The sequence below is a fragment of the Tachyglossus aculeatus genome, chromosome 5 (genome assembly GCF_015852505.1).
Source record: "Tachyglossus aculeatus isolate mTacAcu1 chromosome 5, mTacAcu1.pri, whole genome shotgun sequence".
Lineage (NCBI taxonomy): Eukaryota > Metazoa > Chordata > Mammalia > Monotremata > Tachyglossidae > Tachyglossus > Tachyglossus aculeatus.
Window position 1 is genome coordinate 43,947,077 of NC_052070.1, and position 16,345 is coordinate 43,963,421.

The 16,345-nt window shown below is 50.7% G+C and overlaps 1 protein-coding gene across 4 annotated transcripts; it reads left to right on the forward strand.

Annotated features, from left to right (window-relative positions):
- RNF207 (ring finger protein 207) lies at positions 1-14,375 on the forward strand. Of its 4 annotated transcripts, XM_038747466.1 has the most exons (19): positions 1-65; positions 1,354-1,544; positions 2,594-2,726; positions 3,306-3,450; positions 3,921-4,002; positions 4,176-4,251; positions 4,356-4,481; positions 4,686-4,732; positions 5,475-5,547; positions 5,760-5,828; positions 6,317-6,385; positions 6,470-6,567; positions 7,298-7,456; positions 8,533-8,719; positions 9,805-9,990; positions 10,655-10,706; positions 11,307-11,424; positions 11,867-11,950; positions 14,007-14,375. In XM_038747466.1, the coding sequence occupies exons 2-19, from the start codon at positions 1,354-1,356 to the stop codon at positions 14,176-14,178; spliced, it is 2,067 nt and encodes a 688-aa protein (XP_038603394.1). In that variant the 5' UTR covers positions 1-65; the 3' UTR covers positions 14,179-14,375. The 4 variants fall into 4 exon arrangements, with proteins under 4 accessions (XP_038603394.1, XP_038603397.1, XP_038603398.1 ...); XM_038747469.1 differs by lacking the exon at positions 7,298-7,456; XM_038747470.1 differs by lacking the exon at positions 11,307-11,424 and having other exon boundaries at positions 14,007-14,167.
- Positions 14,376-16,345: the final 1,970 nt, after the last annotated feature.

Genomic DNA, 16,345 nt, shown 5'->3' on the forward strand with positions numbered 1-16,345 from the left:
TGGATCCGCTGGCGACCCCAGTCCGGCCCCAGGGAGCCACCAGCCGCCGGGAAGGAGCCCGGAAGGTAGGAGGGGGTCCCCAAAGGCAAGGCTCCCTGATGCTCCCGCGTGCACCCCCAAACACACACACACATCTAGACTGCGAACTCGACCTCTAGACTGTGAACGCGTTGGGGGGAGGGATTGTCACTCTATCGCTGTAGTGTGCTTTCCCAAGCGCTTAGCGCTTAGGACAGTGCTCTGCACACAGTAAGCACTGAATAAATACGATTGAATATATATATATAAAGAGAGAGAGAGAGAGATCCAGGTTCCCATCGAATCCAAAATGCAGACCCCCTCTATATATATTTGTACATATCTGTACTTCTATTTATTTATATTGATCCCTGTTTACTTATAATAATCATGATGGTATTTGTTAAGCGCTTACTATGTGCTAAGCGCTGGGGAGGTTACAAGGTAATCAGGTTGTCCCACGGGGGGGGGCGGGGGGCTCACAGTTTTAATCCCCATTTTACAGACGAGGGAACTGAGGCCCAGAGAAGTTAAGTGACTTGCCCAAGGTCACACAGCAGACATGTGGCGGAGCTGGGATACGAACCCATGACCTCTGACTCCAAAGCCCGGGCTCTTTCCACTGAGCCACGCTGCTTCTCTACTTGTTTTGATGTATCTATATCTATAATTCTATTTATTTATATCAATGCCTGTTTACTTGTTATGATGTTTGTCTCCCCCCTCCTAGACTGTAAGCCCGGTGTGGGCAGGAATTGTCTCTCTTTATTGCTGAATTGCACTTTTCAAGTGCATAGTACAGTGCTAAGTTAGCGCTTAATAAATACGGTTAATAAATACAATTGAATATATATATATTACATATATAAAAGGAAGAGAGAGAGAAATCCAGGTTCACATCGAGTCCAAAACGCAGGCCCGCATTATGTATATTTGTATCTATCTATAATTCTATTTATTTATATTGATCCCTGTTTACTTGTTTTGATGTATATATATCTGTAATTCTATTTATGTATATTCATGCCCATTTACTTGTTTCGATGTTGTCTCCCCCCTTCTAGACTGTGAGCCCGTTGTGGGCAGGGAATGTCTCTCTTTGTTGCTGAATCGTGCTGTCCAAGCGCTTAGTACAGTGCTCTACACACAGTAGGCACTCAGTAGATACGATGGAAGGAAGGAATCCCCTTGGCACGGTGGGCGGGGCTGCCCAGGGCTCCTGGCCTTGGCAATCCCTCCCAGCTGGGCAGGGCGGTGCGGGCTGAGGTTGGGGGTCAGTGCCCCCGGGCCTGGAGTCCTGCTGCCCCCCCGTGCCCCGTGCCCATCTCCCCGCAGATGTCCGGTGGGATCTTCTCACCTCTGGAGGGCCTGGGTGCCCTGGATGGGCCGCACTGCCACCCACTCGTCTGCTTCCTGTGCCATGAGCAGTACGAGCAGCCCTGCCTGCTGGACTGCTACCACAACTTCTGTGCCAGCTGCCTCAGGGGCCGTGCCAACGACGGACGTCTCGCCTGCCCGCTGTGTGGGTGAGGAGCCGGGCACGGGGGAGCAGAGGGATGGGGGGGCACCGCGTCCCTCCGACGGCCGGAGGAGCAGGCCTTTAGTGGCCAGACCACGGGCTTGAGAGTCAGAGGACATGAGTTCTACTTCCGGCTCAGCCGCTTGTCTCCTGGGTGACCTTGGACTTTGGGCATCAGTGACCTCATCTGTAAAATAGGGATTAAGACTGTGAGCCCCATGCAGGACAACCTGATGACCTTGTACCTACCCCAGCACTTAGTACAGTGCTTGGCACCTAATAAGCACTTAACAAGTACCATAATAATAATCATCATTATTAGATAGGGGAGATATGTATGCAAAGGCGGGACAGGTCTTGAGGTCTCTGAGGGTGGGCTCCCTGAACCTCGGTTTCCAGCCCTTCCACCCACCTTTCAGAGGAGGGGAGTCCGAAGCCACCCACACCCCCATCCCGGGATCTGGAGATTCCTTCGTCCCAGGAAACCGAGACTGCAAGAGGGAGGATCAGGAGAAGAAGGGAGGGGAAGAGAGATAGATCCAAGCAGCAGGGAGAAAGGAAGGAGAGAGAGCGAGAGACAGGGAAGATTATGGAATTTCAGGGTCCTTCCAGAAGGGCTTTGTTCTCTCCAGTCGACCCCAGGGAGATGGTTAGAAAGGGATTTTATAATCTTTTAAGGCTCCTTCCTCCCTCACTGACACCTACTTGTACTTCCCAAGTGCTTAGTACAGTGGTCTGCACACAGTAAGCGCTCAGTAAGTACGACTGAATGAATGAATGACACCCGCCATTCCCAACAGGACTGGGCCATCAGAAAAGAAGTGCCGAGAGAAGCTCAGAGCTCAGGCAGGATATTTTTAGCAGAAACAACAGGCAGGTGCCAGATTGTTTCAAGGGCGGTTCAGGGAAAGAGTCTATGTAAGGGGCAAGAGAGGGGCTATTTTTAGGCCTTAGCTGTACAGGGGTGGGAGAGGGTGCATGGGCTGGTTGAGGGCGGGTGTGGGTAAGGGGGCAGACCCAGTTTGTCTGGGTCTTGGCTCCAGCCTCTTCCAACAGACAGCAGTCGGTGGTGAAAGGAAATAATGGGCTCCCACCCGTGGACCGGCTGCTCCAGTTCCTGGTGGACAGTTCATCAGACAGCGAGGAGGCAGTGCGCTGTGCCAACTGTGATCAGGAGTGCCACAAGCAGGTGGGGGACGGAGGCCTACCACGGAGAAGAGGCAGAGCAGAGCGCCCCACCCATTGCGCAGGGCTGGATTACTCCAGAGAAAATAGAGGGATTTTTCTTATATTTTGCACCTTTCAGGGGGGTAAGGAGTAGCAGTCCCTCAGGTATATCTCACACTTCACCCTTTCTGATATCACAAAAGACAACCAATCCCCAAATTTGATCTGGAAACCCAGGAATTTGCCTAGTCTAGCAGGAGTTTGTCCGGCCCTGATTCTAGGACAATCCCTTAAACTTTACTCTGGGATGGAGAGGAAATGGCCAGGTGCAGGCTTCCCCCTATATCACACTCTGGGCTCAATATGGCTTTCATTCATTCATTCAGTTGTATTTATTGAGTACTTAATGTGTGTAGAGCACTGTACAAGGCACTTGGTAGAGTACACTACAACAATAAACAGACACAATCCCTGCCCACAGTGAGCTTATAGTCTAGAAGGACGAGCTTGCAGTCTAGCGGCACATAGTAAGTGTTTAACTGAGGGACTGTGTTTCTATGTGGTGCTTTTATTACCAAAGTATTCTCTCTTCTCCCAACAGGATGCAGAGACCACCTATTTCTGCAACACGTGTGGGCAGCCCCTGTGCGCCCACTGCAGGGATGAAACACACAAGGCCAAAATGTTCTCCTGCCATGAAATCGTGGCTCTGAGCAAGCGCACCATGGACATTCACAAGAAGTGTTGTGAGTGGTCTCTGGGAGAGGGAGAGCCCAGCTGGCCCCTAGCAGACTTCAGACCCTGAGCCCCCGAGTTCAAATTTGGGCTTGATAGTCTGCGAGTGGGTCTTCACAGCCGTGGGGGGCTGAGCCTACACAGGCAGTATGAATTGGAGGGCCAAGCACGTATCTAGGGATTGCAGAGTGGACTGCCAATCTGGAAAGTGGTTTTAAGTAGCAGGTTTAAAAAACTGAGCTAATTAAATTTGCCTTGGTGCTAAATCTCATTTGGACTTTGTCAACAGAATGAAGAGGGTCGTTGACAATTACCCAGTTTTAATTTGCTCTGTTTGGACAGCCAACCTTGCTTCTACAAGATAAATAGAGGATTGCCTGGAAGATCCACCTGAGCCTTCTACAGGGGACAAAGTATTGGGGAAATGGTCAAAACCCCAAATCACTCTGCTTATGTGGAGCCACCCTTATCTGTGTTGCAGCTCTGCACTCGGAGCCCTACATCATGTTCTCTACTGACAAGAAGTCCATGGTCTGCATACGCTGCTTCCGGGACATGCACGGGTATGTGGTCTTGGCCTCGGCCTTCTCTCTCTGCAGTGGGGGCCAGGCCCAGCTGAGGGTGGAAGAGGGCAGGTTGGGTCCCATCTGGCGGCTGGGGGAGCCCCGTAGCCCAAATGCTACGGGCCGGGCCAGGCCTCTGAGACTCGTCCCATCGGTGATGGGCACCCCTGCAGGGAGAGCCGGGCACACTGCATCGACATCGAGACGGCCTACCTGCAAGGCTGTGAGAAGCTGGACCAGGCCGTGCTAGTGAGTGGGCAGCACTGGGAGGTGAGGGGGTCGGGTGTGTGTTTGGGGGTCCTCCAACCTACCAGCCGGTCGTGTCCCGATGAGCCCGCCTGGGTCCCTTGCAGGCCGTGAAAGCTCTGCAGGCGGCCACGCTGGAGGCCATCGCCCTGCTGCAGGCCATGCTGGAGGAGGTTCGGCGCAGTGCGGCAGAGGAGGAGGGTGACATCCACGCACTTTTCAGCAGCATGCAGGTGGGGAAGAGGGTGGCCTTGACCACTCAGGAATGCCAACCCTGTTTACCTAGGGCCAGACCTGGGCAGAGTGGGCGTGAGTGAGGGAAGGTTGCTGGCCCTGACGGAAGAGTGAAAGGCCGAATGGTGGTGTGCACATGCATGAGTGTGTGTGTGCATTTGTGTGTTTCGGCTGCCCGGTGTCTGAGCTCTGGTCTCTCTCAGGAGAAGCTGGCAGAGAGGAAGACGCTGCTGCTGAAGGCTGTGCAGACGTAAGTGCCGCCGTAGGTCCAGGTGGGCGTTGAGACTGGCCCCATATACACAAAGTTGCCGGCTCCTGGGACACTTTCACTCCTTCTCAGCTACTCTGGGTCCCTGGGGGAGAGACCTGACCTGGAAGGGAACTCGTTCAGCCAAAGCTCCTGATAGAGGGTCCCGCTAAATGCCCCTAGAGCTTCAGGTTGACTGCCTAGAGCCCCATCCAGCCTTTACAAATAATAAAATAAAGGGTTTTTGGGAAGCCAAATCTCCCAACCAGTAGGGAACCACGGCATTCCGGAGCCTCGAGAACCACCCTTACCCCTGACCCCATCCCACCCCATGTCCCATGCTCTAGAACTGGCCAGGAGCAGATCCTCTGCACCAGGCTATACAAGGTCTTACCTCCCCTGGTTTGCCCTCCACACGTTTGCTCCCTTTCTTTGGGGCTCTGAGCACTAGTGTTGTAATTCTTTGTTGTGCAAATCACTTTTCTGGGCACCATCTCTACCCTTCCCTCTAAACAGTTTCAGATTGTTCCACCAGCCTAGAGAGGAGATCATTTACCCAAATGAATCCATCACTCCCGGCCTCACCAACATACTTGTTGCTGGGGCCAAAGCTCTTCCAGGTTCAAAGTTAATAAAATCCCTGTCGCTCCCAGGCACAGAACTCCTCTTGTCCCCCCATCCTGCACCCCGACTGTATCCAGAAACTGCTTCTGGGCCCTCACCCGGCCTCTCCTCCTCCCCACAGCCAACACGAAGAAAAGGAAAAAGCCTTCAAAGATCAGCTCTCCCACCTGGCGTCTCTGCTCCCGACGCTGCAGGTTCGTGGCCGGACTTGGGGGCCTGGTCGCCGTTAGTGGCCCGGCTAACCGATGGCCCGGGAGTTCAGGGCCTCCCATTCAAGTCCCGGCCCTCCTCCCGCCCCCTGCCCCACCAATGGTGGTCTTGGACCTCTCTCCCCAGCGCGCGCAGGTCGGGGCTTGGGCTCGGCCCCTGAGACCCCCTGACTTCAGTCCCCCTCCCGGCCCTGTAGGTCCACCTGGTCACCTGCTCTGCCTTCCTCAGCTCGGCCAATAAGGCAGAATTCCTGGACCTGGGCTACGTGAGTCTCCCCCAGAATGGGGGTCTCCCCCACCCCCCACCGTTCCCGTGGGAAAGGAATAACAACAATTGTGGTATTTGTTAAGCACTTACTGTGTGCCAAGCACTGTTTTAAGTGCTGGAGTAGATACAAGGTAATCAGGTTGTCCCACATGGGGCTCACAGTCTTATTCCCCATTTTACAGATGAAGTAACTGAGGCACCGAGAAGTTAAGTGGCTTGCCCAAGGTCACATAGCAGACAAGTGGCAGAGCTGGGATTAGAACCCATGTCCTCTGACTTCCAAGCCCATGCTCTTGCCACTATGTGCACCCCGGCCCCGCCCAACAGCTCTGCAGGGTCTATGTTCCACCCTGTCCCCCAGCCCTACCCAGAGCTGGGTGGGCAGAGGGAGGGTCCCCCACCTGCCCCTAGTTGGGGGGCAGGGGCGGCCCTGGGAAGTGGCATGGGTGGTGGAGGGTGACGGGGTGGGTGTATCTGGTGTGGCAGGAGCTGATGGAGCGGCTGCAGGGCATTGTCACCCGACCTCACCGGCTGCGGCCTGCACAGAGCAGCAAGGTGCGACCCCGGGCTGGGGCCGGGACCGAAATCGGGACCCAGGGGTGGGTTTTCCCCACCACTGAGCCACACGTTCCCTTGCAGATCACCAGTGACCACCGTGCTGAGTTTGCCCGCTGCTTGGAGCCGCTGCTGTTGCTGAGCCCGCGCCGGGCGGCAGGGAGCGGGGGCAATGCCACGTTGTAAGGGCAGTGGGGAGCAAGGGCGGCACCATTCTGTAAGGGCACCAGAGGCTGAGCCCTCCAGGTGTCCTTGGTGGGGCCCTGGGGGCAGCAGGCAGCAGTCCAGAACAGAGCCTGGAATAGGCGGCCGCTTCCCAGGAAGGGCCGAGCCGGGCTGGGACCTCGGTTCCTGGAAGCACCATGCTTCACAGATAAAGGGGCCTCCTAATAATAATAATTCTGGTATTTGCTAAGCGTTTACCATGTGCCATGCACTGTACTAAGCACTGGAGTGGGTACAAGCAATGAAGGTTGGAGCCCCTTGTCCCACTTGGGGCTCACGGTCTCAATCCCCATTTCGCAGATGAGGGAACTGAGGCCCAGAGGAGTTAAGTGACTTGCCCAAAGTCACACAGCTGATAAGTGGCAGAGCTGGAATTAGAACCCATGACCTCTGACTTCCAAGTCCATGCTCTTTCCACTAAGCCACGCTGCTTCTCTATCTACTATGCCATGCCCACTCTGCCTCCTGCAGCCCCCAACTCCCCCGACCAGCAGGGAGTGAAGATGTCAGGATCAGAGGGGCACTCCCACGAGGGGGAGGGGTTGGGTGGCACCTGAGGGGCCCTAGCCCACAGCAAGCCCCAGGGAGAGCCCTTGTGCCAGTACTGGCGCCATGCCCACCCCTATTTTTAACTGAAGTTCACAGAAGTCCCCGGCCCATTGCCCCAGACTCATAATATATAATTAGTCCCAGGCCAGGCCGGCTATTTCGGCTGTGCCCGGGCCAGAGAGGACGCACCTTGACTCGGTGGGGCCGGGGCTCTGCTGTGCTCCTGACTGGTACCAGCTGGACCCCAGCAGGGGATCGGAGCATCACAGCCATGGCCACCCTCCCTTCCCTGGACAGGTAGGGTTAGCGCTGCCCTCCACGCCAGTCTCCCCGGGGCTAAAGGGTCAGGCCTGAGTCACCGGCTCCAGTAGATGGACTAGCCGAGGTTTGAGAGCAAGGTTGCCGCAAGCTGCAAGCAGAGGCTGGGAGCTGTGGACAAAACCATTCCCCCTAATCCTTCAAAAATGCCCCACCAGCCAGACTAACACAGGCGAGCCGGGGAGGTAGGGGGGCTCTGCAGCCACCGTTGCCGGTTAAAACGGCAGGGGCCCAGATCCTCCTCACCCGCCTCGGAGCTGTCAGCTGGGGACCATTTTCTTGGAGGAGAGAGATCAGAACTGGGGTTTTAAAAAACACCCCAAACTGCTCAAACACCAGACACACCAGAAAGGGCAGCAGGGGACAGGGAAGAGCTGTACCTTGCTGAGATCTTCAAGAAACACTAGTGCTGGGCAGATGCATGCAGCTCAGATCAGGGATCCAGACCTCCAACCCGAACAAGGCAGCACTTTTTTTTATGGTAATTTGTTAAGTGACTTACCTATCTGTATGTTGTGGGCTGAGGGAATCTAAAATAGTTAGAGGGGAAGCACTGGCGGGGTAGTAGCAGTGACTCCTCTAGGTGTCCAAGCAGATAGCTACCATCCCCAATCTGTGAGATTTAGGTTTTTAGTAGCTTTCCCTACATCTCTTCAGACGAGATATCTCCTTAGGTCTGGCTCTGCCTTGACATATGGGCCTTGTTAATTCTGAAATGTATTAATTGCTTGCAATGTGCCAAACACTGTGTTTAGCACTAGGGTAGGGGTAGATAAAAGATGAGATTAGACACAGTCCACTGTGTCTCCTGACTTGCGGCCCATGTTTGCTCCCCAGAGATGAGGCAGATGAGGTGAGGCATCAGTTTTCTGAGTCCAGAAGGGCAGGCGCTAAACTGCTAATCTGAATCCAGCAGCTTCTCCTGCGCTCTTATGGGTTTAAAGCCACGTATGCTTGGGGCAGAATCCTGAGACAGTGTCAGGAAGCAATTGCCAGGGGTCCCCTCCCACAATCAGTGGGGTCTTCAGCCACTAGGCTTACTATCTTCTCTCCAGACTTTCACGGGGGCCAGGTGCTAAGGCGCTGGTCAGGCCCGGTTGCCTGTCTTCCTGCGGAAAGATGTCCGGCTCACCGGTTCGCAAGCCAACGTTGCACCGCTACATCAGCACCAAAGTGCTGCTGGCTGAGGGTGGGGACACCCCCTTCACGGAACACTGCCGCAACTACGAGAACGCTTACCGGGTGAGAACCTCCCCACCTTCTGGAGAGAGCTCAGCTTACCAGTGATCTTTATGCCCTCTGGTATCTTGCTAGTGGTGCTAGGGTTTTCCATATCCATTGTAAGTCCCCAAGTGCCTAGTTCAGGGCTGAGCTCAAAGAGGGCCGTGGATTTGGTCACTGACAGGGGAGTGGTAGCAGGGGCACCTGGGCAACCAGTTGGCAGGCTCGGTTCTCGTTCTGCCTCAGTTTATCTGCCTGTGTCTGAAGGCCTCTCGTCCTTCGCGCTCTGAATGGAGAGTCTGTCAGTGTCTGGAAGGCTGGGAGAGGATTTCAAAACTCAGTGAGGTTTTTTGCCTGTAAGAGGTGGAGTTTGAGGTAAATAGTAGGTAGCGCCCTAGTTTCTGAGGAAAGGTTAAGCACTCAGTTATCCCATAGCATGGGGGTTACCTTCTCACGTAAATAAAACTCACAAGAACGTTTTATTGACGCCTTGATTGATGCTGGGGAAACGCACATGACCATTTCTTCCAACACAGTCTACCCAGGCACGTGTTGTTGGAAGGACATCCCCTAATTACTCAACAGAGCTCCACCAAAAAGAGGGGAGTGGAAACAGCCTTTATAGGACTGATTGCATGTCAATTCCTTGATATTAAGGGAACCCGTTTTGCTTAAGAAAGTATGTCAAGTCTCAGGGGCAACAAGTTGGGGAGGGGAGACAGCATCAGGTTTGGATCCGAGGTAGGAATCAAGGTGATCAAAACCCACCAGAGTATTTGCAATGAATCCTGGGAACGTTTAGCATTCCTCCCCCACTGTACTAGAGAAAGGATCTGAATTTCATCAAACGGCACTCCTTGCCCTCACCTTCCTCCCTCCTCAGTTTACTGGTTTGACTGCTGAGCTGCTTTTCCATAAAGCACAGGTTCCCGCCTGCAATGAGGTGGGCAAACCCCAGCTGAGGAGAAACCCAGAATCAGAGAACCTGGCTAGAATCCCCAAGCCCTTTCTGGAACCTCACCCTGCTTCCCCCGGCCCAGGACCCATTCATAACTCAACGGCTCTGGGGAACGAGCTTCACTTACCCCAGGCAAATCTCAACCCAGTCCCTGCAGTCGGAGATCCAGAACTTGAAGGACCAGGTGCAGGAGCTCCATCGGGACCTCACCAAGCACCACTCTCTCATCAAGGCCGAGATTATGAGTGACATCCTGCAGAAGTCCTTGCAGGTGGACAAGCAGATAGCCTCCGAGTACAGTTCGGTGGAGATGATGAGGAGCATCTTCGAGGAGGTAACAGGCTCGCCGTGGGAGGCAGCTCCACTTTAGCCTTCCCCCCAGTTGCCAAGAGCAGAATCCTACAAGAACCGGATGAATCAGATCCCCTCATCCCCACTCTTTATCCTTTAAAAAAGTAAGGCAACTTGTGTGAGATGAGGCTGTTTTTATTTTATGGTATTTGTTAAGCACTTACTATGTTCCAGGCGCTGTTCAAAGTGCTGGGGTAGATACAAGGTGATCAGGTTGTCCCACGTGGGGCTCATTCTTAATCCCCATTTCACAGATGAGGTAACTGAGGCACAGAGAAGTTAAAATGACTTGCCCAAGGTCACATGGCAGACAAGTGGCAAAGACGGTATTAGAACCCAGGTTCTTCTGACTCCCACAGGCCATGGTCTGTCCACTAGGCCACACTTCTTCTCTGCCACAAAGCAGTCTTCCCGGAAGACTGGCTGGTCCTCATTCAGCCTTCTGCATTCTACACAGGACTCATTATCTAGTTAGCCTTTGCTATTTATATAGCCCTCAACCTTGAGGAAATGCTGAAAAGTATAAAAAGGTCTGTGAACATCTTGCCAATCTACTCACTGAGACGGGAACAGTGTTGAAGCCCAGAAACAGGCTTCCATTTAGAGAATCTGAGGCACCGCCCTCTCTAACTCACTCTTTCTTTCAGACTTGGGAGGAGACATATCAGAGGGTGGCAAACGAACAGGAGATTTACGAAGGTATCTGGGAAGCTCTGCCAGCTGAGTGAATTCCTTGTCTTAACTGTCTCACCATAACACACCCCTTGGTGAAAAAAACCCCACTGACTAGTTGAAAAACTGCAAGTTTTCCCTTATTGAGAGGGGCAGGGAAAAGTCTCCCCTTCGGCTCCTCTGCTTAATCCTAATTCATTCATTCAATCGTATTTATTGAGCGCTTACTGTGTGCAGAGCACTGTACTAAGTGCTTTGGAAATACAAGTCGGCAGCATATAGAGACGGTCCCTACGCAACAATGAGCTCACAGTTTAGAAGGGGGAGACAGACAACAAAACAAAACACGTAGGCAGGTGTCAAAATCCTTCAGCTTCTCTTACATATCACTCCAGAAAGCAGAACTTGTCCCAAATCTAACTATGGCTTCCTCAGAGGCTTCACATCCCCTCTGCACAAGAGCTTTCCGCACATTCCCCTACATTTGGGAATCTCTTGGGGGAAATGCTTCTCTCCTCTGCTCCTCTCAGAATGGGTGCTAACCGCATGCCTAATTCTCATCTAAGGATTAGAGAGCAGAGGGGTGGAGAGTTAAACTCTGTGACCTAATTCTACTATCCCCCAAAGCCCAGCTCCATGACCTACTCCAGCTGAAACAGGAGAACAGTTACCTGACCACCATCACCAAGCAGATCACACCCTATGTCCGCTCCATTGCCAAAGTGAAGGAACGGTTGGAGCCCAGGTAGAAGGCCCTGGGGGCTTCCGAGGAGGGAGGCGGGAGGGTTTCTGACTCTCTCCCTTCTAAACGAGGGCACTGCTGGATGTGCAGTCTTAGCACACGCTTTGCGGACATTCAAATTTCCCTGCTTCTCCATCACTGAGGGTCAGAAAATTGGCTGCACATCAGGCTCTCCAAAGGCCCCTGGAGAAACCTGCTACTGTGATGAGGAGCCTGGGCCTGCTAAGTGGGTATCTACACTGGAAAGTTACAAACACCAGCAACTACCTCCTTCTTGACAAATTGGACCAAGATTGGCAAAATGGGCAGTCTGCACATCACTGCTAGTGGCAGACCCCCTTCTGCACTTGCCTGGGCTGTTTTTCAACCTAAGAGAGAGTCTGGTGATGAAATTTGCTATGTTCTTTTCGACATATTAGCTAACAGGATTTCTCCTTTTCCTTAGATTTCAGGAACCAACAGATGAACAGCCAGAGACTTTGCCAAAAATTTATGATGACAGCCTTATTGTCAGCGAGACCCAGCCCAGGTAATCAATCAAAATCAATCAATCACGGTAATTTCTGAGTACCTTCTGTGTGCAGAGCACTGTTCTAAGCACTTGGGAGAGTACAATACAAGAGTTGGTAGACATGTTCCCTGCTCAAAAGGAGTTTACAGTCTAGAGAGGGAGACAGACATTAAGATAAATTATATGTCCCTAAGTGTTATGGGGCTAAAGACAGCGTGAATATCAAGTGCTTGAAGGGTACAAATCCAAGTGCATAAGGGACGCAGAAGGGAAAGGGAGTAGGGGAAATGAGGGCTCAGTCAGGGAAGGCCTCTTGATTTAAATAAGGCTTTGGAAGTGGAGAGAGTAGTGGTCTGATGGATATGAAGGGGGAGGGAGTTACAGGTCAGAGGGAGAATGCGGGTAAGGGGCTGGCAGCAAGATAGATGAGCTCAAGGTACAGTGAGTAGATCAGTACAGTTAATTGGTAGATGAGCTAAGGCTGAACTGTAGAAGGAAACCAATGAGTTAAGGTAGGAGGGACAGAGCTGATGGAGTGCTTTAAAGCTGATGGTAATGAGTTTCTGCTTTATGTAAAGGTGGATGGGCAACCACGGAGTTTTTGAGGAGTGGGGAGACATAGACTGAACTTTTTTTTTAGAATAATGATCTGGGCAGCAGAGTTAAGTACAGACTGGAATGCAGAAAGACAGGAGGTAGGAAGGTCAGCTAGGAGGCTGATGCAGTTGTCAAGGCAGGGTATAAGTGCTTGGATCAGCTTGAGAAGCAGTTTGGACGGAGAGGGAAGGGCAGATAGTAGCGACGTTGTGAAGGTAGAACCAACAGGATTTGGTGACAGATCAAAGGAATCTTTCCATTAGAGTGTAAGTTCTTCAAGGGCATGAAACACATCTTGCTATTGTTGTACACAGCCCCAGTAAATGCCATTAATTTCCACCTATGGGCTTAAAAAGAGCACAGTTTTGATACAAAAATGGAGGTCAAAAAGGCCACCGTCAACCAGAAAATAGAAATTGAAATGCAGTTTTGAGAGCAAATTAGTTGATACAACTCTTAAAAGGCAAACACAGCAGCCAACATTTGAACGGCAGCTACTGTTCAAGAGCAAAGCATTCACTTTTTGTTTTACAAGGCCTTTGAGTGAATGACAGTTTTGTTTTATTTTCGATACTAAAGGCAGCTACAAGAATAAAGAAGTGACTGGCTTTCAAGGAATTTCTGGCAAGGCTAGTTTCATACAAGTTGACTTTCACCAAATGACTCATTTATTTAGATGGGGAAAAGTGTCAAGCTTATTCTGCGTTGTTCTCCCTCATTAATTAATTTCTCCAGCCTTATTATTATTATTATTACTAATAATAGTTGTGGCACTTGTTACGAAGCACTGCACTAAGGACTAGGACAGATAAGCTAATTAGGTTGGGCACAGTCCCTGTCTCCCATGGGGCTCACATCTAAGTAGCACAACGAGCAGATATTTTAAACCCCATCTTTCAGATGAGGAAACTGAGGCATAAAGAAGTTAAGTGACTTGCCCAGGGTCACACAGCAGGCAAGTGTCAGAGCAGGGTTTAGAACCCAGGTTCTCTGACCCCCAGGTTCATGCTCTTCCCGCTAGGCCAGGCTGCTTACGGCCAATTGAGCACTTCCATTTCATCTACATACTGAGCACTTGGAAACTCCCTGAACCTGTAATTTATTTTAGTGTCTATCTCCCCTGCCAGATTGTAAACGAGAGCAGGGACTGTACCTAGTATTGTACTCTCTCAAACACTTAGTACAGTGCTCAGCACAGAGTAAGCACTCAATAAACACGACCGATGGACTGAGCTGGAGAAACCGCTATTCACCTGCTGCATGGTACTAAAACATTGCTAAGCGAGAGGATAAAGATAAAAAAATTACCCAATAAAGATAATCACGACCCACTGTCCTTTAGTATTTCATGTTTTAGTATGGCTGTTAACTGCAACACGACACTCTAATTCTCAGACCTTGGCCTACATGAACATTTATCTCAGGATGCAATGAGAAAGGAATCATAGCCTTAATCTGTGTGAATTTCCTTCCTTAGGAATGATCCACTACGCAGCTCTGGAGACACAGACAAAGTCCTGGAGTCCCGAGAGGACAACCACACTCTGAACATTCTCCCAGAGGAAACATTCCTGAAAAATAAAGATTATTACAAACACAAACCAAAGAGCGGGGTGACTGTCCCTACGCAGAAAGAGTTCACACTCTAGCAGAGAAGTCCAGGATAATTTGGTCTTTTCCGGCATGCATGCAAATAACATATTTGGAAAAACTTCCTTCCTAGCCCATCTGTAGTTTTTCAAAGACAGATTAACAGCTGTGAAACAGATTTAAGTGACAAATAATAGTGTTTTCAAATTTTGACACTTTCTCCTCCAGAAAGCCTTTTCAGGCTTGATTATTATTCTCTGGCAATTTTTAATAAAAAAAAGAGATGTTAAAAAATGTTGCAAAAGAAAACTTGTTTGGCGATTTCATTCTAGGTAACATTCCCCTCCCTATTCCTGCATGTCTGTCTTTAGTAATTAGGATGAATTCACAGTAGCATATTTTAAGAACTGGTTTGTTTCCCTTAAACATGCCTTGTTAACTTCCACACATCCACATGACATGCCATTTGGGGATCAAAGCATGACGGTTTAGGGAAATCACAACAGCTTTCCCTCACCCAGCAATTTGACACCAGATACAGGAGTGAAAGTTCACAGACAAGTTGAATGAACCTGCTCTGGTACAGGGTGGCCAGCCACCTATCCAGTACAGGTAGAGAACCGGACCTCTTTGTTTCCAGTATTTTAATTTTCAGTGCCAAGGCTGCCTCTGCAATGTATTCACTCTAAGTTCAGGCTAATATGGTTGGACTCAGGCAAGATGGCATCTAAATGACATCATCACTGTACACTGCATGCTAACAAGACATTGGTGATATCACATGTCTCGAGGTCTTTTTTTCGAGAGGTCACGGCTGGCTACCCTACTACATGTCCAATTGGGCACATATGACCACCTAGCCCATAACGATATTTCTGAGGGGCAACAACTCTGATTGAAGAAGTCCACACTACACCTTCCTCCACAACAGACAGTTCCTGTTTCTCTTGAACCACAACCTTCCTGTAGCGATGTTAACACAAGGTCACTTGGAAGTCTCACTCTCTAATTAAAATCTTAGCTCGGGAGGAAGAAAATAACTGTTTTCTACTGGGTTTTATAAAGGAATAGCAGCCAGGAAGCTTTTAGACTGCTTAGCAAGAAACATCATTAAGACTACATTCTTGAAGAGCTGGATGGTTTTTTATATTGAATTTTCCCCAGAAAAATCTTGCTCTGCTAAATCATCTGCTAGGTAACGTGTTTAGACTTGATAAAACACAACTCGGCAAGAACTGCTTCTTGCAGTCCTAGAGTGGAAGCTGCGTTGTACCCTGTCACAGGCCAGGGCTTGGGCTCAGGACCCTCCCCCATATTGTCCAGTAGCAGGCAGTGGACTGATGATTTTATAAAACTTTAGAGTCTCTAGTTAACAGACTTTTCTTCCTCAGGACCTGGACAAGAAAGAATTAGCCTCTCTCAAGCCTGTCCAGAAAGATCAGAAGTTCTCTGCAAAAATCCTCCTTAGCCCCAGGGCCAGCCCCTCTCCCCATCCTAGCTTCCTGTTGGTTGGAGATGATTTCATCGTCCTAGCTCTGTCCCCAAGAATACTGAGATGGGAGGTTTCTCCTCCACCACGTGTCAAAATGCAGCACCCCCCTCAAGGGCTGGGACCCTTCCCCAAGAAAGGTCGGGCAGTGTCATAGCTTTGAACTGGTGATCTAGCTGACTGGGTCGGGAGGGGACTCCATGCCCTCAGGTTCTCCACAGTGGCCAAAAATGTTAAGATTCTTTTGAGGATTGTTTGTTTCTCCTGATAATGCAAATATTTGATCACAGTGCGGACGTCTTTTTCATTTGTTTCAGACGAGCAGCTGTTCCTCCTTGGGTGGAGCTAACATAGTTCTATGCTGTGGTTCCCTGAGGAGCTAAATGGGTCTGCATGTAGAAAGCCATTGTGTGCACTCTGCAATGTGCTGCACCCCTACTTACCTACTTGCCCGTTGCACTCGGTGCCAAGGCAGAAACCCAACTGGCAAAGCCAAGAGTGTGAGTGGTGCTGCATAGACCACGATCTAGACAATCAATTCCTGGGCACGGGTCTCGAGTCTTCCTGAATGAACTTGTCCAAAGTTGTTCACGGTGAACCACCTACGTGATACTGGGAGTAGAGAAGGGAACTGGGATTCAGTTCACACCTACAGTTTGTCTTTGCTGCAGTTCTCCTGACTACTGGCTAATTCCAGCAACCACCCTGGGAAAATAACCACGTCAACAATCGAAAAG